The sequence below is a fragment of the Lepisosteus platostomus genome, chromosome 3, assembly GCF_059453375.1.
Source record: "Lepisosteus platostomus isolate fLepPlt1 chromosome 3, fLepPlt1.hap1, whole genome shotgun sequence".
Classification (NCBI taxonomy): Eukaryota; Metazoa; Chordata; class Actinopteri; order Semionotiformes; family Lepisosteidae; genus Lepisosteus; species Lepisosteus platostomus.
The window spans coordinates 33043376-33067335 of NC_142613.1; the positions used below are offsets into that span (position 1 = coordinate 33043376).

General features: G+C 37.3%; 2 protein-coding genes across 4 annotated transcripts; one reads left to right on the plus strand and one right to left on the minus strand.

The window, feature by feature from the left end:
* Window positions 1-507: 507 nt before the first annotated feature.
* Window positions 508-17059, minus strand: slc18b1 (solute carrier family 18 member B1). 3 transcript variants are annotated; one of them, XM_088625326.1, is made up of 14 exons: window positions 16846-17059; window positions 15306-15436; window positions 14661-14756; window positions 14479-14552; window positions 13806-13953; window positions 9113-9269; window positions 6940-7076; window positions 5862-5963; window positions 4035-4126; window positions 3847-3942; window positions 3383-3457; window positions 2771-2864; window positions 2188-2237; window positions 508-837 (listed from the first exon to the last, which is right to left on the minus strand). In XM_088625326.1, exons 2-14 carry the CDS (start codon window positions 15402-15404, stop codon window positions 765-767), a joined length of 1293 nt encoding a protein of 430 aa, XP_088481452.1. In that variant the 5' UTR covers window positions 15405-15436; window positions 16846-17059; the 3' UTR covers window positions 508-764. The 3 variants fall into 3 exon arrangements, with proteins under 3 accessions (XP_088481452.1, XP_088481451.1, XP_088481453.1); XM_088625325.1 differs by lacking the exon at window positions 16846-17059 and adding an exon at window positions 15981-16220; XM_088625327.1 differs by lacking the exons at window positions 14661-14756; window positions 16846-17059 and adding an exon at window positions 15981-16222.
* A 105-nt stretch (window positions 17060-17164) lies between these two features.
* LOC148674758 (SH3 domain-binding glutamic acid-rich-like protein 3) lies at window positions 17165-19800 on the plus strand. The gene is made up of 3 exons (XM_088625329.1): window positions 17165-17318; window positions 17630-17797; window positions 19603-19800. The coding sequence occupies exons 1-3, from the start codon at window positions 17274-17276 to the stop codon at window positions 19672-19674; spliced, it is 285 nt and encodes a 94-aa protein (XP_088481455.1). The 5' UTR covers window positions 17165-17273; the 3' UTR covers window positions 19675-19800.
* The last annotated feature ends 4160 nt before the right edge of the window (window positions 19801-23960 follow it).

Here is a 23960-nt window from a genome sequence, read left to right on the forward strand (position 1 = left end):
ACATTGAGGTAGATTTTTTTAGGTAAAGGATAAAAAGGTATACTGTCTTGTAAACAGCAGTACTTTTCCCACATAGTGAAAAGGTCCTTGTGGGTTCAGTGCTGGGTCATGTGACCAGAATTCCCCAAGTGGCTGCGTTCAGCCCAGGCTATAGGGTGGGATCGGAGGGCTGGGGCTATTTCACTGGCACCTGTGGCCTCCCAGGCACTTGCAAGCCTGTGGCGCGGTCACTGAAGAACCTCCAGGGAAGGGGTGTGTCTAAGCTTGCTTGTTTCCATTATATACTTCCCAAACTAGCAGAACGACGCCCCTTTAAAATTCATTGTTGTGTTTAAGGTAATCATGGCATCCATAAACTGTTTTCTTGTTTAGGCTAGGAGTGTGATTGAAAATAGATTTCTATTAATTATTTTTTCCCCTAGTGTACATCAATAGGTTTTAGCACTGTGGAAACAGAATGTGTTCAGATGTGATTCTGTTTACAGAGGCCATGTAACAGAAACCCTGTCGATTAAAGTGAAGTTTTTATTATGGTATTTTGTGGCATAAAGAACAAGCCTAAACTATATCTTCTCATCCTAAAAAAGTTTCATTAATTTATAAAAAGTGCGTAAACATGTTAAGGTGAACGCATAACATCAAGTTCTCAGTGTATTAAACAAAAATAATCAAAATAAATAAAAAAAAAACATTGCTGCATTTCTGTTATAACCCAGATTTTCTGCTGTAGGTTTTGATCATTCACCATGTTCTCTTTTCAAGCATCATTGTGTTTCAGCTGAGCTGCTGTTCAGGAGAGGAGTTCTTTCTCCAATAGCGTGAACTACTTGACGAGACCTAGGATCAAGAAAAGCTCACTTATTTTTGACAGACAAACTTTTTACAACACGATTTTTTATTCTCCAAATGTCAGAAATGTACTTTTAAAGGTCGGAATGGCCTATCACTTTCAAGACAAGGAGGCACCCCACCTGCTGGGCCTGACTCAGTGAAGTAACTGACTCAAGGGATCAACCCATGTTATTTTGTACCTCATTAAAGAAATAACGATGGTCAACTTCATCCCATGGTATGAAATGAGTAAAATGTTTAATGTTAACAATTAAGTTCAATTTCAGACCAGGGGTGCTATCTGTGTGGAGCTTGTATGGACCCTGCATGGTTCTGTGGGTCTCATCTGGGTGCTCAGTTTCCTCCCACAGTCCAAAGACATACTGGTAGGTTAACTGGTACTAGGGAAAATTATGTGAGTGTGTGTATATGTGTCTGTGATTATGTATGCCCTGTGATCGACCGGTGTCCTGTCCTGGTTGTACCCTTGCTTGCCAGTTTCTTGCCGAAATGGCACCAGCTTCCCTGTGACCTTGAAACAGTCAGAGAATGGATGGGTACTTGATCACTCGTAATTCAACTGTTCCATTGCTTAACAATAATACCTGCTGGACTGGGGCTTTTCAGGGCCATAACTGAATAATCTACAGTATCAGTGTGCAGAAAACATTTCTGCAGCAGCTACAATAAACAGGACACATATTGTAAGATCTCCAAAACTTGTTAATGTGATGCAGATTTCCAAAATACATTTTTTTAAATTACAATGTCCAGTACCCATTCGTTAACCTTTTTTTGTAAACAGACTGCTATTTTGCTTATCTGCCAGCAGGTGGAGTGAGTTTTATTAGTAACACGTAAGCTTTAGTAAGAAACAGGACCTAGATTTCACAGAGAGTTAAACATTGAAAAAGGTATTCATATAGAATACTCTGCATGCTGGTTAAGTGATTATTTAAATTAAATTAGCATAAGGCTAATAAGAATAGTGCACTGTAAGTTGTGAAAACTGTTCAACTGTAGTAGTAAAATATCTTTATGTTAACACATTGGAAAGTAATACAAACATTATTTTCCATGGTACTGTATATCATAAGAAAGATGATATTTGTTGTACTCAAGAGTGTGAGCATCAGTTAAAAAAAGGCATAACAACAGAAGCCAACTTGTGGTCTAGTATAGCAGCTTAAATAAAGTAAGTTGTATTTCTACAGAAATCTAAACGTGTTACCAAAGAATTACTCCCTTTCTCATCCAGCTCACTACATCTTTCCTATGAATCTTCCATTATGGGATTGGTACTCCTGAATTACACCACTGAACATGCTAATACAAACTGGATAAAACAAATCTTACCTTTTCTTCTTTATTGCCTCCATGAAGAAATAAAGTCCCAATAAGAACGACTAAAAAAGCAAAATGTGAAAACATGTTTCAATATAAAAGGATCCAAAAACTCGCAAGTATTCCTTTTGGCATGAAGTGTTTTAAATTGGAAATGAAACATGGACTTCAGGCATCTATCAAAAAGCCCATGTGCTTGTGAACGTCTGCTATGAGCAGCGGTTTCTCCTTTCCATTCTTTTCCCCCTTCCTACCTGTACTCATTTTCGCAACGGACATTTCCCTTTTCCAGTTTTTAGTTTTGTATCTGGAAAAAGTATACATTTTTTTTACATCTGGGTAAAATGCAATTAAGCCAATAATCTCCCAATGTCTGGAGTCTTAATAATTATTAATTATTAATAATAATAATGAAAACTACTTTATGGATCTGACGGTACACTTTGTCTGGAAATTCAAGTTTGCTTTCTTTTCTTTTTTTAAAATGCTTCCCACCAGCTCCTGTCATCTCTTTCCAAAGGAGTTACTTTCCAAAAATTAATGAACCAATCATGATCATCTACACCGCTCAATTTCTATAACATTTTGTACTTACAGCAAGAAAGGGTATTCCTCCTTGAATGACCGCAGCCCATTGAAAATTCAGCCTTTGAGTTGTGAAACCACCAAGTGTGGGGCCAATGAACATACTACATGAAGAAAACACATTAAACAATTAGTTTAGAACATTGCTGAATTTAAGCAAAGTAACACTGCATTTTTAATCATTTTGTAAGTTCAATCAATTATTAAGGTACACAGCCTGGACAAAAAAATAAATAATATAAATTGCAATTGCAAACTTCATTTATGGCTTTAAAAAGCATGAATTGAAAACAGAGGGTCCAACAGACTAGACTCATGTTTAAAAATTTACTTTTTCAGTCACACCAATGTCCACAAATACAACTATTAATGCACAGGGTAAAACGAAAATCAGCAGAATCTGAATGCTTTTCATTTCTTTAGCAACTACTGTAACTGCATTGTTTGTTGTTTAAATTTACAGAAGATAGCTGTTCTCATTTAAAAACCTGGGTACCTTGTCTCATATCTAAGTAATACCACAATAAGAGCTTAATTGTTTGCATATTCAGATGAGCAAAGTAACATCCAGATCTGTTAATGGCATAATTCATGGAATACCAACAAAATTAATTTTACCTACCCAGCAGACCACACTGCTCCAAACATTCCTGACACCAGTCCTAAAGTACTGAGGCCTTCCTCAAATCCATTTTCACTGAGAGAGAAGCACAAACAATTTACATACTGCTAAGCTATTCTAATTCCTTAAACCGATCAATGTTTATCTCGTTTTATGTACAACAGTAAATCTGCCTTGCATAACTTTTTATTCCTAATTATGAACAGAATGTAGGTGTTATTGTCCCATAAAAAATGTCTAGAAGCAATCTTGTACACATTCTTTCAAATGTCATGAATTAAGCCAATTACAGTATGCATAAAAGTTCTTTAGCTGAGGATTTCCGCCTGCTAAATATTCCATCAACTCTGCACAAACTACTGGATTTAGAAAAAAGAACTTTCATCTTCAATGAAGATGAATCATGCCAAGCCACCACTGGAATTTGTCTACATCAAGTAAAGACAAGGAATTCCAGTACTTACTAAGCACATGTAAGGACCTCCGGGAATGTTGGAATGCCAGTCATTCCCAGGGAAAATCCAATAATGCTCAGCATCAGAACAAATAACCACAGCTGACTGAAATAAAAAAAACATCTATTAGAAATTACAACCAAAATAGACCTCAGCAAAACTACAGTACATTGTGGAGAAAAACAACCATAACCAACCTTTTGATGTGCAGAATAGGAGCAGGACCTAGTAAACAAAAGGCAATTGCTGTTCCTAGGCCACCCATGACCATCAGCCATCTTCTTACCAACTGCAACAGAGACATAATTAATGACAGTCAAAAAGGTATTTTCCAAATGTTATTGTTCACTTAAAGAAAGCTAAAGTTATTTTTTAATCATAAATATATTGTAACGCTTACGGCCGACAGGCACTGTGTAAGAGCCGGTGTACCAGAGCAGGTGACATCACCGCCCTTCCCTGTGATAGCAGGACTACAGCTACTGGGCTGTAGGGAGATCTCTCTTTAGCTCACGGGGCTGGGTCACTGCAGAGAGACGCGGGAGTCCCGGGTTCGAGCCCCCGACGGTGGGGGGCCGACCTAATGCGGCAAGGGCGCCCGCCTGAGCCCCCGTTGCGTTACAATATTATCGTAACACACAATTGACAAGGTATTGTTACAAATACAGGGGTAAAGAAAACACAAATTGACAGAGCAGGATTAATAGTTAAGTAATTACAACCCTCAGTTCTCAGAGATATGCCAAAATATACCTGACTGGTTGGTAAAGTGAGAGGCACCCAAGTTCATTATCTGACACAGCTCTGGTGGGAGAGTACTAAATCAGAGGCAAACCAGGATAAACAAATATTAACCATAACAAATACTGAACAACACAGTAAACAGCATACAACATACAAGTTACTCTTTTTACAGATAGGGTGCTTCAGAGGCCTGACCACCCAGAAAAACCCACACCGCTAACCCAGTATTTCTGAAACCCACTATACAGTAATGCCAAAACAGGCCAACAAGAAAGTTAAGCCTACATCCTTAACAAAACAGACTACAACCTAGAGCTACACCTCCCTTCTGTAAGAGGACACGGGGAAGGGTCATCTCTAACAGGTACTTCCGAAACGAAACGCTGAAAATGCTAGAGATGGACCTTAGCGAGATGGCGGACAAAAAGAATCAGCTGACTAGTAGATGGAAAGGGTCTACCTTAAGAGACAACGAGACACAGCTGAGACGCATCAGGAACCGGGATATAAGTGGCCCGGAGGCAGTGAACAGGGCGGAAGCCGGGAAGGTGAATGCGTTTTGGAGGAAAAGAGTGGAAAGAGGTGCTTGTTACGGATCGGGCTAAGGAACAACGAACGACTGCAAGGAGAAAGGTTTATGATTTTGGATTACGGACACTGGTTTAGGATACATCGCGGATTGTCTTTACTACGGACTTTTGGAACTCGGAACGAATCAGGACTAAGGGAACGGATAACGGACTGTGTTGGAAGACACGCCACGGATCTGAGGACAGTAAAGTGTGGTGTAAGTACTACCTTCGTTTACATAAACTATCCCCCGGAGACACCACACTTCCTATAAATTTAAATGCTGCAAAGTAAATTGGAATCAATCTCCCTGTTCTAGAACTGCATCACTGACAAGGAGAGAACATCTTTAGCCTGGGGATTTCTTTTGAAAACAAATATGTTTCCTGAAAAAGAGGACTGCAAGCTCTCATGAACAAGGTTCCAACACTAGGCTAGAATCTGTTTTTAAAGGTTGATTCACTTCTTCTCTCTGGTTTTTCCTTCTCTGTCTCTCCCCATTTCTGCCTACTCCTTTCTATTCCGGGTTTCTGACTGATGGAGACCCTTCGTGATTTAACTTGGAGCTGATGAGGGTTAACCAAAAGATTCCCTTTGTTTCATAGTCCCTCAGGCCACCTACAGCTCAGACAACACCTCGGTTCCTACTTGTTGCTTTGAAGTGCAATTGTTGACACTTCAATAGTAGTAATAGCATTTTTCATACTTACAGGCAGTTTATCACTAACAACCCCCAGTAGTGGTGATGACAGTGCATATGACAGTGCCTCGGCAAGGAACACAAGTCCCACATAACCAGCAGGTAGATTAAACTGCAAGAGAAGAGTGCATTTCAGAATGATACAGAACTGCAGCTGATGATAAAGCAGTCATGCCAGTTGTCAGCGTGCAAAGAGAGAGCTATGTAATTCCTGTGTAAAATGCCAAGTCTTCTGCAGTAGCCAACGGGCTTCTACTGCAGCCACCAAGGAGCAGCAGGACACTGTGCATTTCAAAGAAATGAACGGATATACCAGAAGACACAAAGTTTGAATTCAAAGTTCGTACTATGACAACTAAAAAAACTGAGTTGATGTAGTGATGCATTTTAGCAACAGATGTACACTTGCTTTTAATTACTACACTGTCTTTTAAATGAAAGGCATATAACAGCTTGTCTCCTGTTTCTGAGGAAATATGATAAAAAATCAGAATTACAATAAAGCCACTCAAATATTGGCGCTTTTTTAAAAACAATCTGGGGTTATCTACTACTAAGTAGCAAAGAGGACTAATTAAAAAGACAGAGACATTATGCAGAAGCACGATTCCACAATTTAAAATGATTATATTAAATAAACTATATTGGTAATATGATAAAAAATATTTAGTTTAATCAAAATCATATAGTTTTGAAGGACTCCAAGACCTATTTTATTATTAATGATTAAAAAACTCTTTCCTACTTAAATCCAAAAACCTATAAAAAGAATCCATATAAAAGTTATTTGATGCTAAATGGATTTATGGGAAAAAAATTACTTGAAACATCAATTATAGCTAACTTTACAGTGCTATAACAGAATTATATTATACTTATATTATAACAGAAATCATTTGTAATATAATTTTTTTGTTGAAAGTTAATATGAAGAAAAAAGACCTTGCATTTTACCCTGTTCTTCATGACAATTTGTATACAAAAATGCATGTAAAAAATACTTATTCAGCTGGTACAATGCATGTACAATTCATGTTTTCTAGATCACAGCACTTCCCAAATTTTTTTTTTCCAGGACTACAACTCACGTTTTCCAAAACAAAGAGAGACATGGTTGGATCCAAAAAACCAAGACCTGAACTCACAGAAAAGACTATGAAGCAAATTAAAACAATTTTTGGATGAGTGAAGAGTCTCCAGAATGAGTCTTTGCTGGGATTTGCATCTGGAAACGAATAACAAAGCTAATTTCAGCACAATATCATTATCTCTGGGTAAAGTAGGATGGGTTACTACTGAAAGCACTGATAAAATATTATTACAATTTTTATTATTACTAAAAATTAAAATAAACCTTTTAGGGAACATAAAAAGTGATTCTGAACCACTCTATTCCTAAAACTAGTGAATAACTCTCTCTACACTTTGTAATCGAAATGATTTAAAAGTCAGTTTTTACGATTAACTCTTGCATTGCTGCTCAAGTGTGTATCAGCTGATCAGGTAATACAATAGCAAACTGTCCTTCACCCTATCATGTCCTTTCTATTCCAAACAGTTTAATTTTATTAATAGCATGCATGCAGTTGTAGTTGCTTTTTCCATTTTAGTATACACAAGGGCATTCAAATAGCTTTGAAACTCATATAGACTAGCATATTACAATTAATGACTAATTTCATCTTCATATCTCCGTGCATGAATTAAGGTATTTTGTTCTTTGAATCATGGGGTCATTAAATTAAATTAAAACCTCAGCAACATGGTGTCATTAAATGTTTGTGCAAGGAAGAATGAGCTTCAGGCAAATGCATGGACACATCCAATTGTGGAGTTCGACAAAATAGGTGAAGGTGTTTGAATCCTGGTCTGGATGAACCTTGGATGCCACCAGATCAGAAACAACCTCTGCTGAGGAAAGTGTGATATTGTCAGCTGGCTGAATCAAAGTTGCAGAAATAGCATTAAGGACTTTTATCTATGAAAGTCATGTTCAGTGAAACGGTTCAGCCACACGAGAAGCCCCAAATTAAACTAATAAAATCACCAGAGCAGAGTTAAGTCAAGAGTGGCTGGAGCCCTTCTGCACTGATCCAGCAGAGTTTGGTTCTCTGTGCCATGAATTCACCACAGTGACGCTCAGATCATCACTGATTCAATGCACAGACTCAGCTGACAAGAATACAGCTAGCATCTTCTGGAATTTAAAGGCGTACAGCTCATTGACTACAATCATTAATATGTTGACTTGATAGGCCAGATTTAAAAAGCCATCTGCAAAAAATCAGAAAAGGGAATTGATCTGTGGTGTTGCACAACAAGTCACTGGTATGTAAGGCCAGGGTATACAGTCTAGCATTTACCAGTGTTGGATTAAACAACTGAAGCATCCATCCACCAGCCCAAACCCAGCCTCCATTATCTTACTGTGAAGTTTTTAGTGTGTGCTACACAGTACAATTCATCAACATGAAGATGCCCTCAATTCCACCAAGAAATAAAGCGGGTGAACTGCTTATTTATTTCTATATACCTGAGCTGCAAAGCTTTTTGTTTGCCTCTTGTATAATAATTAGAGCTCTTCTTTTTCTGTACTTACTTTTAATCATGGCATCTCAGTATACTTACCATAAGCTAACTTGTTTTCCAAGCTTAAAACACTAAAACTCTGCTAATCACTAACAAGGCCAGCTGCTTTTCATTTATCATCAGAACTGTTAAGCAATTCCCTCATGCAGCATTTGCAGGAGAGGCAGATCTCTAATCCTAGAGCCTATTTAACTAATTTCAGATCTGCAGTATCGCAACATAGCCTAGAGTGGATGATGTTATGGTTGTTGTTTATTTTTGCCAGCAATTAAAACAAGAACATTTGATTAAATATCCTTGTTGAAGTAACAGAGATAAAGTGATCAGCTATCACAACCACAATTTTCAGAATCATGATAGTTAATAACAAGTACAAATTGCACCTAGAGGAAAATGAATACTTTTCACTACTTTGGAATCAAAGCTATCATTGGTTGCCAATTAGAGCTTAAGCAGAGGAAAGCAGTTTAAAAATAAACAACACAAGAGCCTTATACATTTTGAATCAAATGCAACCAGAGTCTGGGGCAGGGCATGCACCAGCAGACGTCCTGGACCTGATTCAATATTTAAAATATTACATATGGAATTTTAAAGCAAAATTGTCTGGTTGCATATTTCAGGAACTGACTTCTTTGTCTCTGACAGGACTCAATCAAGCAAAAGACCTACCATAGTTTGGTAAAACACACATGTTAAATGGCACCATCACTAGGAGAATACCCCCCACACCGATAAAAGGAATCTTGTAGCCGAATGACTGATACAAAAATCCACCAATGGGAGGTCCCAGCACCAGGCCTAGCCCAGTAAAAATTTCCAAACTACCCTGAAAAGCAAAAAAAAACACTGTATAATGTTTTAACTTTCACAGGTCATTACATCAAAGCATGCTGTATGAAAACACACATTTTGTAAAAATATGATTTCTCTTTGTAACAGTGAAGCGGCATACATGGATGGGTAATTCTGAATAACTCTTATGCATCAAAAATTCTTACTGTACATTAATAATGCTAATCCTCAATGTTAATCCTCAACTATCTCATATTAAAAGCTTTTCAGACATCATTTTTAAACCTTGGTGATAACGATAATTAAAACAAGGGCATGAGAGAGTACAGTGGCTTACAAAACAAAATCGAAATAACAATCAGAACCATTATTTTGTATTTTAGTAATGTTTTCGAGTACTGTGGAATTTTTCTTTGCCAAATTCAACTTTTTTTCGCCTTACAAATTGAGAAGTACATGACATGAGTTAGGGAACATTTTGCTGGCTATCATTATCTTATTAGGACATCTAACTGACAAGAGCAAGAAAAACTCCCCCCACAATGTCTTTATCAAGCTGGGATGGATTGCTCACTGATTAGAGCTTTCTAGGACAATAAAAATTGACGTAATTAGAAAGTAAAGTAACAAAGCTAAAGCAATATGAATGAATAACTAAGGAAATATAAAATATAAAAGGTGGTATGCTGGCACAGTGGTTAGCATTGCTGCCTTGTAACACTGAGGCACTTCTATTCCTGGAGTGCCCTGGGTGTGGAGTTTGCATGTTCTCCCTGCGCTTGTGTGGGTTACCTCTGGCTGCTTTGGGTTCCTCCCACAGTCCAAAAACATACTGGCAGGTTAAACTGGCTTCTGCAAAAATTTGCCAATGTACTGTATGTCTGTAATTGAACCCAGAGCCCCAGCACTAGAAAGCAAAGATGCTAAGCACTCCTCCACCCAACTTTATTCATGGCCTTCATAAATACATTAGGTCAAAAAACAAACAAATAGATGTGTAAATGATTTCAGTAAAATATATATTATTTAGAGTATTTTAAGATTAAGTGCATGCACTTAATTTAGACTGAATTTAGTGACAAAATGTGTTCACACTTCTGTAACACAGGAACAGTTTTATATAAACACTGATATCTTAGTAGTATTTATTATTAAAATGATTTGCAAGTCTCCATATTTAGATATTTCCCAGAAAAGTTTATTTATCTTGAAAATATATTCCTATATCATATGACATTTTTTAGTCATATAGACATTTCATAAGACCTCAGTCAATTTAAGGAAGGGTCTCAAAGTCAACTTTAATTGCCACTGGATATTAATGGAGGCCAAACACAGAAGGAAAACAATCAGGGCCACATCAGCATGGAGAAAAGTACATTGTCCCCTGTCCCCAAAGAGAATTGTTCAAAGAATGAACTAAATGATAACTTTGATCTTTGCGTCTTGCACTGGCAAAATCACAGTCTACGTAGGAGCTCTATGTTAAGAGCTAAAGAATGGAGATCACAAGTGCAAGACAGACAACCTGGGTTCTGGTAGAGCAGTGGTCAAATATCCCTCATGCGTAGTTTAAAAGAGTACTTCTGGATTAAAGGAAGCACTTTCACAGGGTAATTATGTCAAAGGAGGAATTTACTAAATACCTGCTTCTATGGTATGAATATGTTTTGAGCATCCTGCATTTAAAAATATGTAATCATTTTTAGCAAAACTATTTAGTCAGGCAGGTACTAACTAGCTGTCAGGCAGGCTGCCTCACAGCGCCGGGGCCCTAGGTTCAATTCTGGACCTGGGGCGCTATCAGCATGTTCATAAGTAATAAAGACTTTAAAAGTTTTTATCAAGTTAAGTCTACGTTTCTAGTTCAGTAAATCCTGTGGCCTTGAAGTCCTGGGCATTCTGCCTAGTTCCCAAGTGCGTGACACCTGCACTCTTGTCTTATTTCGGTACTTGTACTCTCACAGATCGAGCTCTGCTGCTTAGCAACCCGATGATAAGAACTTTGTAACCTGCTCATTATAATATATACTGTATATATATGTGCTGAGAAGATCAGCTGCAGTTTGAGCTCCACTTTGCTATCTCGCTAAGTGTCTGCTCCTTGTGTACGCAATAAAGACTCCTTTCTCTGATGGAACGTGAGTCAAGTTTCCGATTCAACAATATGTCCTCCCTATGTTTGATTGGGCTTTTTGATTGGCACTCCAGTTTCCTCGCACAGTCCACATGGGTAGGTTAATAGGCTTCTAGGAAAACTGGTCCTGATGTGAGTGTGTCTGTCCTGTGATGGACTGGCATCCTGTCCAGTCCTTGCCGGGTTAGGCTCTGGCTCTCCCACAACCCAAAATTGGATGAAGCAGTTAGAAAATGAATGGATGCATTTAAGCCATACAATATTCATTTTCCTTAAACAAATAAATTTAGTGTCAGATTTTACTAAAACAAGCACGAATTGGAAAACAATTTGTTCTTAGGCAACAAAGTGGACTACATAATTCTGGTGCACCTATGACACATTAATGTTCAAACATTATCACATCAAAGGAGGTTAAATATGACTGTGTTCCATTATTTTAGTGAACTAATTAAAAAGCTTGTTTTCTATATTGCTGAGTGAGTACTGAGCTGGAGCCTCCTGAATGTACTAGAATAGTAGACAAGATATTGTCACGTGCTGCACAGATACGTGACTGTTGTCTGGCAACACTGGATGTTGACATGCCTGCTTCAGCAACTCAATGGCCCCTTTCCATCTACAGTGCCTTGTAGGAGTCATGGTAATTTGGTTCAAACAAGAATACTGCACATTTCCTTAGCTTTTTGTACCCAAGCTCACAGGCACAGTAATGTGAAGATCACCTCAACCTTAACTACATTTGCAAGTCTGGAAAACTATATGGTGAGTGAGAAATATGCAAGCAGCCATGACTAATTTTTCACATTTGGCCAAGTAATTGCTGAGATGTGAAATGAATGAAACAATATTTACTGATAATTTGTGAAAAGGAATATATGCTTTTGAAGAAATACTGGAAACAACTGTTTGTGGTATTTATAATGCCTCTTAATATAGCTAGATAATAAGTACAATATTACCCTAATTATCTAACATACTGCTCCTGTATACTATATTTACCAATACCGTAGGGTCTTGACTTCTGAGAATTCAGCATTAGCAAATTCACTTATTCGTGATTCAGTCTGGCCAACGGGGTCTTGTATGGAAGAAGAGCAGAGCAGGATGAAACTGCACTGAAGGTCGTTATCCACAACTTTCAAATTAGCTGCACAACAGACTTGGATCATGAGACAAATCTAGCTAGTAAATCTCTCCCAGCCGCCTGCCCAAGTACCACCTACCCAGCATCCACATCTCAATGAAGTCTTGTTTTCATATTGTCTTAGACACTCCCGGTTCTATGTCCACAATGGTGGAGTAACAGTCTGGAGACATCTTTACAGGTCTCTGACAGTTTGATTGCCCTGTTCATTGCAGCAGGGTGTCACAAAGGCAGAGAGAGAAATGCCGGCAGGAGGGATTCACGTTGTTATTTTAGCTAATCCTTATAAGTTTGTGTTTACTGTTTTTTCTTTTAGTTGATCGGTGGTATTGAACTTGAAGCCAAAACATTAGTACTTTAATTGTCACATAAGGGAGGGTTACCCACTGTATGTTTTTTAACCATAGATACTATAAACTGTAGTACAGTACATTACGCATTATGTATAGGGGTGGACCGTTGATTAATTTGGCTGTTTGTGACGGTTCATTGCACCAAAACCTCACACACGTCGAGACCCTACTGTATTTCATGCTTATTTCGAAGTATGAGCACTTCCCTTACATTCTTACTCTGTTCATCAATGACACTGCAGGCATCTGTGTCAGGTCACAAAAGTCTCAGCAAGTAAGCACCCGTTCTCTAATGTCCGTGAGATATATCGTGCCAACAAAAGTCTGCCAACCCAAAAATCATTAGTTAATGTCTCAATACCAAACTGGAGCAATGGTCATCAGCAGTTTATTATTTTATGTTGTGTGTAAGCTATAAACAGTATATCTTAGTTGAAATAAGATATAAAGTTGTGCCAGTGAGTTCCCCTAAAACACATAAAAAATGTAAAGAATCAATGTAGTAACAGAATTCACAAGAGAAAAAGCCCAGTAACAAGGCAACCACTAACAGACACTAATTCAGAGCACAGGGTCCTAAGAATCTATCAATAATTTGGGATTTCCCAATGTTATCAGTCCGCTGTGGCTGCGATTCCCCCAAGCAGCGATGTGCAAGTGCTTGTAATGGCCGTGGGTTATGGCACAGCAGCCCACCTTTCAGAACCCTGACAGTGCTGAGCTGAGCACTTTACCCCTCAGGCATCCCATATGTGCGTGCGTTGAGAGTGCTGGTGTATGAAAATAATACTGTACATCTGTAATTCCAATTTAAGTAAATTAAGGTTATGTAATATATACAGTACACATTTTACATGAAAGCATGGCACATTAAATAAGTAAAAACAATATCATCGCACCAACATCTCCATGACACTCAGCAAGTCTACTCACCAAAACAGTGGCTATATTGTTAGGAAAGGCTTTTGCGATAATTGCAAAGGAAGATGTCATAGCAGCAGCAAAGCCTATAGCATCTATAGACCGTATGAGAAAGCACAGCACTATGAAATCTGTTTTTCCCGCCACTTTGTCGAGCAAGCTGGAATTGTACAGAGCACAACAGTCAGTCACAAGACTTTGCTAATTTTGTTTAGAAATTACAGCCATTAAAAACAGGGGTTAAATGCATACCCTTTAATTCCCACAAAAACAACAGTGTTTCCATTTTTCTGATAATGGTATATGTCTATAAACACTGAAGCACTTTATCATGCCAAGTTCCTTTAAATAATAATCAGATTCCACATTTCAGAGCCATTTACTAGTTTACAGTATACGTCCTCAGAATCTGAAGCATCATGTATGGAATTATTTTTATTGACATTTAACTATTATCAATACTTCAATAAGAATTTAAAAAAGCAATTACACTAAACAGTGTCTTAATTAATATTATCAAAACTACACATACTGTATAACCTTGTGCACATTGAAAATTAAAGGCAACAAATGTCTCTATATATAGCAAAGCAAATATGACTGAGGTAAAAAGAACACAAAATCTTAAGAAAAGGGGTTCAAAATCCTGATCAAAAGCAGTAAAATGACAAAAGGACAGACTTACCCAAAAAGAATTGTACATACACCTGACACAAAAAGGCCAGAAACGAGCATAAATTTTGCTCCAATCTGAACAATCTGAAAATAGATATATACAACCATTTTAGACTTATTGCAGACATCACAAAATTGACAGAGCATAAGCATTAATAACTGCTAACAGTCTGGAGACAGAATGTAACTTACATATCTCCCCAGTATTAAAGATCCCAACAAATTGAAAAAGGCATAACATCCAAATATCAGCCCAATTACAGTCTGACTTGCCCCCTTTTTCTCTGCCTGCAAGAAAAACACAAGCATCTTTCATAAAAATCATAAAACTAAAATGTTTCATGATGCAGCAAGACCAAATGGACACTTTCAGTGTAGCTTCTAATACCAAAAACAGACCATATCACTAGTGGGTATCCAGAAATGCTTTCGCTCGTTAATTTGCTTTCCATCTTTAGCAAATGTATTTCTGTATGTTTTGCATGAGCGCTATTTTGTGCTACTTTCGTGTTATTTAGTTGAAATAAAATCATTTCTACAGAATTTAGAACAAATGCATCGTGCGGTATTGCGATGTTGTGTTCATTGGAAGCTTTGGCAAAAATAAATTGCCTCGAGAGATGTATTCTCTTTTTGCAACACATGGTATAAAAACAATGTGTTTATTGATTTATTTCTTGTACTGTATGTACAAAGTGGTTTTGTTCAGTAAACATCTGCTGACAGTCTTTTAACAGAGGTGACTATTCACTATTTTAGTCCAGCAAAACAAAGCTGTTCCCTGATAAATCTGCAGAGCTCTCATCTGAACCTAAGAAGATACAGAACCTACTGTACCTCATTTGGAAAAAATGGTCCTAATATTGAATAGCAAATCATTGAGCTAAAATTTACGGATGCCATTGACATTAGCGTAAAGATTTTCTTTTTTGACATCCTTTGAGGTTCCCTTGTAGATTCTTCTTCATCTGCAAAGAATATACAGGAATATGAGTTATAAAATCTCGGAGCACAAAATTAGAAAGTAATTGCTATTATGCAGAAATAAAAAAAAATCTAAATGGGTACGATACATTGCTGCTTTGTTCAGGTGGCAGAATAATGTCAAATTAACGTACAGTACACCTGGCCAACATTACACGCTCTGAGTATGCTAAAAACTACTGGATATTTTGCATATTCCGATAACTATATATTATGTATAAACTGAACTGCAAATGAAAGGGGAGAAGGAAAGTAAAAAAACAAAAAATCCAATAATAACTGTATATTTAGAAAACATGTATCAGAATACAGGTATATTATTTATTCTCCTTCAGTACTCAACGATTAGACCTAACATTCGTATTATCGTGGTAAGACATTTAATAATGTTTCTTATATCATTAGGAGCAACAAAGAAGACGCAATTATATTTATGTAACGACCTAAAAACATAAAATAACTGTTTTCAAACAGTATATCCTACGCATCACATAATAGCATCATACAAGTTTTAATATAAAAAAAAACCTGGAATACTGTCGCCGTTAGAGTCCGGATTGTCGTGGTTCATATCTGAACTGTACGGTGGCCGTGGATGCGTCCTCTACTTGCACTAATCTGCCACCACAGAAATTCACCAGGAAGTTTTCTTTCGCGGACTTTAAAGTTCATGTCTAGTTACAGTATTGCATAACTCCTTGCAATATAGTACTGTATTTCCTACGCAACTTGAATTGTCAAACAAAAGGACGGGTTCCTGAAAGGGGAGGGATTTGTTGTCTCTATTCGAAGCAACTCATGCCTATTTAAAACCTTTCCGGTTGTTTTACCCTTAATTAAATATGTTTCTCTAAGTAGTATGTTTTAATAAAACAACAATAATAATTAACAATACCATTCATCCAAAGCAGTGTCAGTAAAAAACTATCTTAAACTACGAACAAATACATGCAAAGCATAGCAGTTTAATTTGTCAAGGGTTTCCTTTAAGAAAGGTTGATATAAAATTTAAAGTAAAAGCAGCACGGCCTCTCTTCTTCAACACGCCTATGTATACACTTGGCAAACCTTAAACTTTAATGTAAAACCTTAAACCTTAAAGACTTTGTTTTTGATATAATCAGTTTGGTTTCTGTTAAAATTATATTACTGTACTAAATTATTATAAAATAATGCATGTTTTGCATTATAGACCCTTCTCTGATTTCCCATTATCGTGTGAAGACCTCCCTTAGACCAAAACTTTGCTTATGTTTGTTTGACCACCTTCCTCTATTACAGACAGCCATTAGTGGGGTTTTTTTTTTGTTCTAATGAAGGGTACATGTAACAGACACAATGAAAAGGACAACTTAAGGATATTAAAATCACTCATAATTAATATTTCTCTTGCCATTTCAGCTGTGGTGTGAAGAATTATATCATTAAGGCATCCAATTAAAAAAATAGTTTAGGTGTAGCTGCACCTGAAGAAGGCTCCACGGCCGAAACGTTGTGTTCTCTTTCTTCTTTTTTTCAGCATGGAATAAACCTATTACTTGTTCCAATTAAAAAAATGGCTAGCTAGAAGCCTTAGAATTGCTGGCTCTTTAACATGATGCAAAAGGTGAATCTTAAGTTCTACTTTTTAGTCTAATAACTAAAGAAGTTAACTCCAGGTATTCTGGGGGTTTTGGTAAAGGAAGCAGGCGCAGATGAAGCAACACTCTGCCTCCTGGGGAGTGGCTAGCCTTCATGACGGGTGTTTACCTGCTGATCCCTATTTGAACCTGTTCTACAGCTTATAAGCTGTTTTTCTTCCAAATTTGTTACTGTGCTGCAATGGCTCTGACTATCTACTATTCCAGCGTCAGTGGCTCCAGAGAGGTAGAGCACCCATTCACCTTTTTGTGTACTTTTACTTTTATATAGATACAGCTTTACAGACTCAAGAGACTATACCTTTTCATTACAATCCATAATATGGATCTTGATTAGAAATGTTAGTAGGATACAATTTTGCTGTATTTTAAGAAATAAAGTGCGTGTCTGGTCCCAGTATTTGTAAATTTATGCCTGTAATTTTTGGTTTAGATATGTGGGGGCATATTACTGGGCTGTTCTGCAAGACTGTCATGTCAAAATTAGTTTTGATGGTACTTAAGTCTCCCTTACACATTGTCTTTTTCCCTACTTAGGTAAAACAGCAACAATCTGAAATCTTTCAGTATCTGGACTCTATGAAAATGAAATACAAAGCTTTGGATATTGCTGTAAGTAATGACATAAAACAGGAAATGCGTCAGAAGACTGGCAATCCTACAGCAATGCCACCTCAGATCTTTAATGGAGAAGTCTATTGTGGGGTAGGTGACATTTTTTTCATTATATCTACCATTCTTCACAGATTATGCATGGAATCTATGTATCATGTAACCTGATACATACCTTTATTTTTAGAAAAGTGCTGATCTGTCCTGTACATACAGTATCATTTCTTTTACCTGCCACATAGAGTATATGTTAGCTAAAATAGTGAAAACTGAATAAAGACCAAATTATAAAAAGGCGAAAGTACAAAAGACTAGTATTTCTTGTTCAGGCAAGTTTCCCATTCTGAGGTAATGAATCATATATCATGTCAAATAGTCTAGCAATGTTCTAAACTCTTTTTTTGTAAAACAGAAATAGTAATAGCTATAAAAAATATTTATAAAACAATCTAGTTCTTCCTTAAATTTCCATTTCTTTTTGTCTGTGATTTACTTGGAAATGTACGTCTGCTTAGTATTTTTTCCCTCTCTCTTGTTTTTTCACTATTTTAGTTTTCTTTTATTCATCTGTTTATATAATTTAAACTTACATATAATTTATACTGTATATATATATAAAAGGCTTCCACTTGAAAAGAATGGCAGTATCTTCCCTGGTCATAAAAAATATAGGAATCAGCAGCAGCCAAAAAATCACTCCAGTCAATCAATTTCAAGAGCTAAAGTATGGGATCAAAGTCGGGATCTGGCTGTAATACAGAATTTTACTGATTCAATAATGGATCAGTGTTCCCGTCACACCTCACATAACCAGGGAACCTAATGATCCAACTAGCAGACTATATTCTAAGAGAAGCTTCACAGGAGAGGAGTCTCGAAGAATGCTCGAAGTCCCAAAGCCAAGCCAAGAAACGAAAATCACATCACTGCCAGACCAGCTCTCTAAATGTTGAGGGGCCTGTCAGCAGCCAAGCCACCACATTGAAGTCCTTGCTGCCCACCACAACGCTGTTATCATCTGCCTGCAGGAAACCCATAGGGGAAGAGATGAGGCAGGCTAACTCTCCCTCAAAGGTTATGACCTCTTATGCTAACACCCACAGGCAAAAATAGCCATGCCATCTGGAAACGACTACGTGTTCTAGCATCACAGTGGCTGGTGGTTTAAGACTGGTCTTGGTCCATGTGTTGCCAGTCCCTCTAGATGGGGATCAGTGCCGCCCTCTTTGTTCCTGTAGGATGAAGCAAGCTATGCAGCACATCCTAAAGGACTGTCCCGACCACACCACTGGACCGGAAGCTATCGCCTAAATAAATACTGATTCAATACCCTCAATACATACTGTATACTGATTCAATACATGTGCTACAGTACGTGGTGCCTAAGGATATTCTTCCCTGATATCTTAATCTATATAGCCCATTTCATTTTATTTTAACACAAAACAAATTGTTCATAATCAAAGGCTTTTATTTTACTGCAACTATAGCATCTTTCCCCTTTTAAAATGCCTACATCAAGCTCTCTCAAAACATCTCTTGGAAGAGTTTCACAAGCTGGTAGAATCTTCTCTTGACATAGAATTTGCTAAGTTCACACAAAACAATAAAACTGGTAATAAACCAAAAAAAACGACACAAGTAAAATGGGTTTTTTATTTTATAGCAGTGAGAAGTGCTAAAACAAATTAGGAAAACAAATTTCCCAAATGTGACATTAAAGCTTGAACTGATTGAGTTGTAGGGCCTAGAGCGTCAGTGATTGAAAACTGCATGCACAAAATATATGATGTTTGTTACTTATTGCAGTCATAACAAATGTCTCTTGATGTTCATGATTTTCCTTATGTTGACATAATGTAAATTTTAATGGTAAACGTGTGTGATTTCTTTTGTAGGACTATGCAATCTTCTTTCAAGCGCTGGAGGACAGGAAAGCAGATGAATTTTTCAAGTTGAGATCTTCATAAACTTGGCCCACATCAGGCAGCCTGAAAATGTGTTTAATAAGTGTCTAAATGTGAGAACAATGTTCTTTCAGTGCAATGTTGCTTGAAAACAACAATACAATCAAATAAAACATTTGTTCATTTTTACTAAGCTTCTTCTTCTAAATCAAGTACTGCATTTTGTGCAAATTTTGAGTGAAATTTACAATAGGATACAATAGAATATTTATGCATGTTATTTTTGAACATTGAACTGCTATTCATATGGTTATGTGCATTACTGCATATATTTCTATAGTATGGTGGAAGATAAAAGTTCCTAGACGTCTAAGATAAATCACTGCAGCTTCCACCCTGGACAACAGAGTTCAGGTATAAATGCCTTCAAATTTATGGGAGGGTTAGAAAGGATGAGGGGCTGATGGATTTTTACAAACTTGAAGAAAGGTTTAAGCAAAAAATGATCAAGAACCAAATTTCATAGAATAGATTGACAACATGGATTTTGATGCCATGAACTCTCTGATGGGCGGGATGGCTAATTCTGAATGGTTGCATCTTACTGTATGTTCTTATGCTCTTCTAATGTCTTTGTACAAGGGATATTTGTACAGTATATGTATGAAATAAAGAGATACAGTGTCGGCAGTGTTGGAAAAAGATACTTTCTAAAAGTCATCCATTGGTTACAGATTACTTGTGTAAGCGATTAAAATTAACAAAAAGCTGGGCTAAAATACATTTTAAAAGTAATTTGTCACGATCATAACTCCCTCCTCTTACGGGCGCTCCAGCTCTTTCTTGTTTGTCTTTGATTTTTTGCACCTGACTCCTGTTCCAGCCCCTCCCTATAAAAGCCAGATGCTCCTATCATTTTAGGCTCAGCTTTGGAAGACGGACGCCCAGAAGCCCGCCTACCAGCGGGTCCATGAGTGGCCCGATGGCACAGGCTTCACAACGCCGTCCTGACCATCTGGGTCCGAGGCTTGGAGCGCCTGGCCCCGTTACCCTTTTTTTATTCCCCATCCCTGCACCCAATCCCGATCCCACTCCATGTCTGTCATGGATGGATCACCCGGCTCTGGACTTTTGCTCACCCTGGATTTCCCTACGGACCCCCTTTGGACTTCCACCTGGAGCACACCCCCCTGAGCACCAGTGCACCATCCACACGCCCCCCTGTTCGTCTACCAGCCCCGTTTCTGGTCTTATCTCCCCCGTGTCTGTTTCACTCCCTTCTGGATTCTGCCGTCTGCATAGAATCCTGATAAACGCTTCGTGACATAATTAGTTACAGTGATATGTGTAGTGAGTATATACACTATTTACTATGTAAAGTAAAATTACATCTTAAAGCAATTTCCCTTCTTGTTTTCTTAAAGTAATCCCTAACATAGGTTATTTATAAATTTGTAATGGATTGTTATGGATTACTTTTTAATATTCAATTCCCCATAGTCTGTATGTATTCACTATACTGACACCTTTTCAAAATACTTAAATATTTGAGCAGTTCCTATTATATATCGGCACAGTGGTGCATTTGCAGCCTTGCAGCGCTGGGGCCCTGGGTTCGATTCCAAACGTCACATGCTATCTGTGTGGAGTCTGTATGTTCTCCACATGTTCATGTGGGTTTCCTCTGGGTGCTCTGGTTTCCTCCCACAGTCCCAAAACATACTGGTAGGTGAATTGATGTCTGTGTCTGGGACAATTGGCCCTGGTGGGAGTGGGTGTGTGTCTGTGTCTGTGTGTACCCTGCGATGCACTGACATCCCATCCAGGTTGTATCCTGCCTTGTGCTTGTTGCTTGCTTGAAATAAGCTCTGGCTCCCCCATGACGCTAAATCGGTTGAAGAGGTTAAAAATTGATAGATGGGTCTTCCAACAATTAGCATGCCTTCCTAATTTTTAAACTCTCCACATAATTAAAATCTCACTTTGGTGTGACAGGGAAAGGGACCTTCTAAATAATTGCTTATTAATACTTTATTGATCAGGGAGAGTATAAGCATAATAGATATATACAGTACATTAATTCATATAGGATAGTTTCAATGCTTAAATATGGGTACAATATGAATCAACAAAATATGAATAATGAAATTACAATTAAGCAAAAGACTTTTATTCATCTTTTGTTTTTTGGTGGTGTTGTATCTTTTGACATAGAGGCATTTCACAATTCCAACAATCACAGTTCCAGAGATGGGAGCTTCACAACATTAAGCTCCAGTAATTAATTTAATTTCTTAATTTTAAAGGCAACATACAACAAACCTGTTGTATCTCAACGTCACACGTTGATATACAGTATACTAAAGAGAATGCCCAGATCTTAAAGAGAAGGTTAAAGCTGACAACCCAGGACTGTAGAAGAAAATTGGTTCCACACCTCTTTTAATCTTTACTGAAGATTAAAAAAAAACTAAGCCTGTGCTATTTTTTAAAATTAAAAGGCTATTGCACAGAATAAGAATATACTATATCTATGCTGATATAAGAGCTATAAGACTATAAAACAGAACACATGCATACATGAAAATGTGCACTCAGCAAAAAGACAAGCCTCAAAAACACCCTTTTGCTCTTTGCTCATTCAGAGCAGCTGAAAGAAGTGCATCAAGATCATTCCTTGTGTTACTGGATAAATCTGGAGGAGTTATCTCCCATAAATTACGGATATTATCAGCCTTGCAGGGATGACCGTGTCCATGGTCCTTAGTCACAGTAGAACAGATCTGCTTACTAAACGTATCACAACTCTGTCATTGAATCCTGGCATAATGTTTCATTTTTTATGTCTATAATGCCATCACCACAAATCACCTGATACATGTTTTCATGGACATGACCTTGTGCATCAACATGGCATAGATTTAATACTTTAAATTAGCCATTTCTGTTGAAAGAAGCGAACCATATTACCAGGTGGTGAAAAATAGCATAGTCGATGAAATAGCATAGCAGGGGTCCTGTGATAATACTAGTAAAATATAATAAAGGGACTTTATGTACATAATTAAAAACTTATACTTCATTTAAAGTAGAGCTAACATATTTGTGCTCCATTTCAGAGTCATTTCAGAGCTTCACCAAATTGAAAAGAGATATTAAACCTGATTTAGGCAGGAAACAAGTACTGGACAAGTGTTACAACACTAGAGAAGTGTCCCTTACAGCACAGAAACAAAAGGTGGCAGCACTGAGTCATTCTTTCAATTCAGTTCTCATGCTAGAAATCGTTTTTATATAAACGTTTTAAAAAACAGACTTCTATACGATTGGTATTATTAATTTATTTGATTTAAATTTTTATGAAAAGCACCTTTTAAATTTTAAAACTACCGATTTTCTACAGCTTGGTTTTTTTGGTAAAGGACGCAGAAATGTCTTCACCTCGCGTTTAAGCCTACATTTTTTCTACGGGTTAAAGCATCTTTTCTGCTTTGCCTTAGAACATCGTGTACAATCATAGCCTACCCTTGTATGTCACACCCTTCTTTTAGACTTCTTCACAGTTGCTGCTGGAGTGCTGTAACACTCCTTCAAAAAAGTCTCTTAAAATCTAAGCTCAACATACTAGTTCATCCCTTAATTTTACCATCATGCTGTGTAGCTTATGATGTGGGATAAGACCCTTACATACATAATTCATATACACATTAAATAAAGTATATTCTTTACAGGGCTTTATACATAATTTAATAATGACATTTACAGTATGAAGTAACAGTTACACCAAGAAGGCCTTTTAAAAAATATATTTTCCCTGAAGAGGGCTGAATTCAATCTGTCATGCAGGGAAATTTGTCCATATCTCAAAAACCTCAAAAATCAATGGTTTACATGCAGTCTCGCCTTGACAACAGTTTGCATACTATATGCTATCCCATAATGTTTGCATAGGAGTATTGACAGTACAGTATGTTCAGTAGTTGCTAGTGGTGATACAGTGACATTACTGTTGTCAGTGCTTCCTCTATAGGTCAGCATCACCTTCCATCACCAGACCTATCAGTCAAGGAGTTCCTGGCTGCACTGATAATGGAGAAAAAAGTCATGCAGGAAAAAATTAAATAAGAAAACGTTAATGTGAGATGACTGGCTTACAGAAGATTGATTGAAATCCAACTAGACTGGAGGCTCCAGAAAGTGGCTCCAATGCAATGCAAACTTCTCCTTTTGATTTTGAAATACACACATATTATGTGTCATGGATATGCTTAAGTATTAATCACATTTACCATGGTTTCCAACATGTTGCAGGGAGATTCCTTTTGTATGATAAGATGACCTTCGAAGTC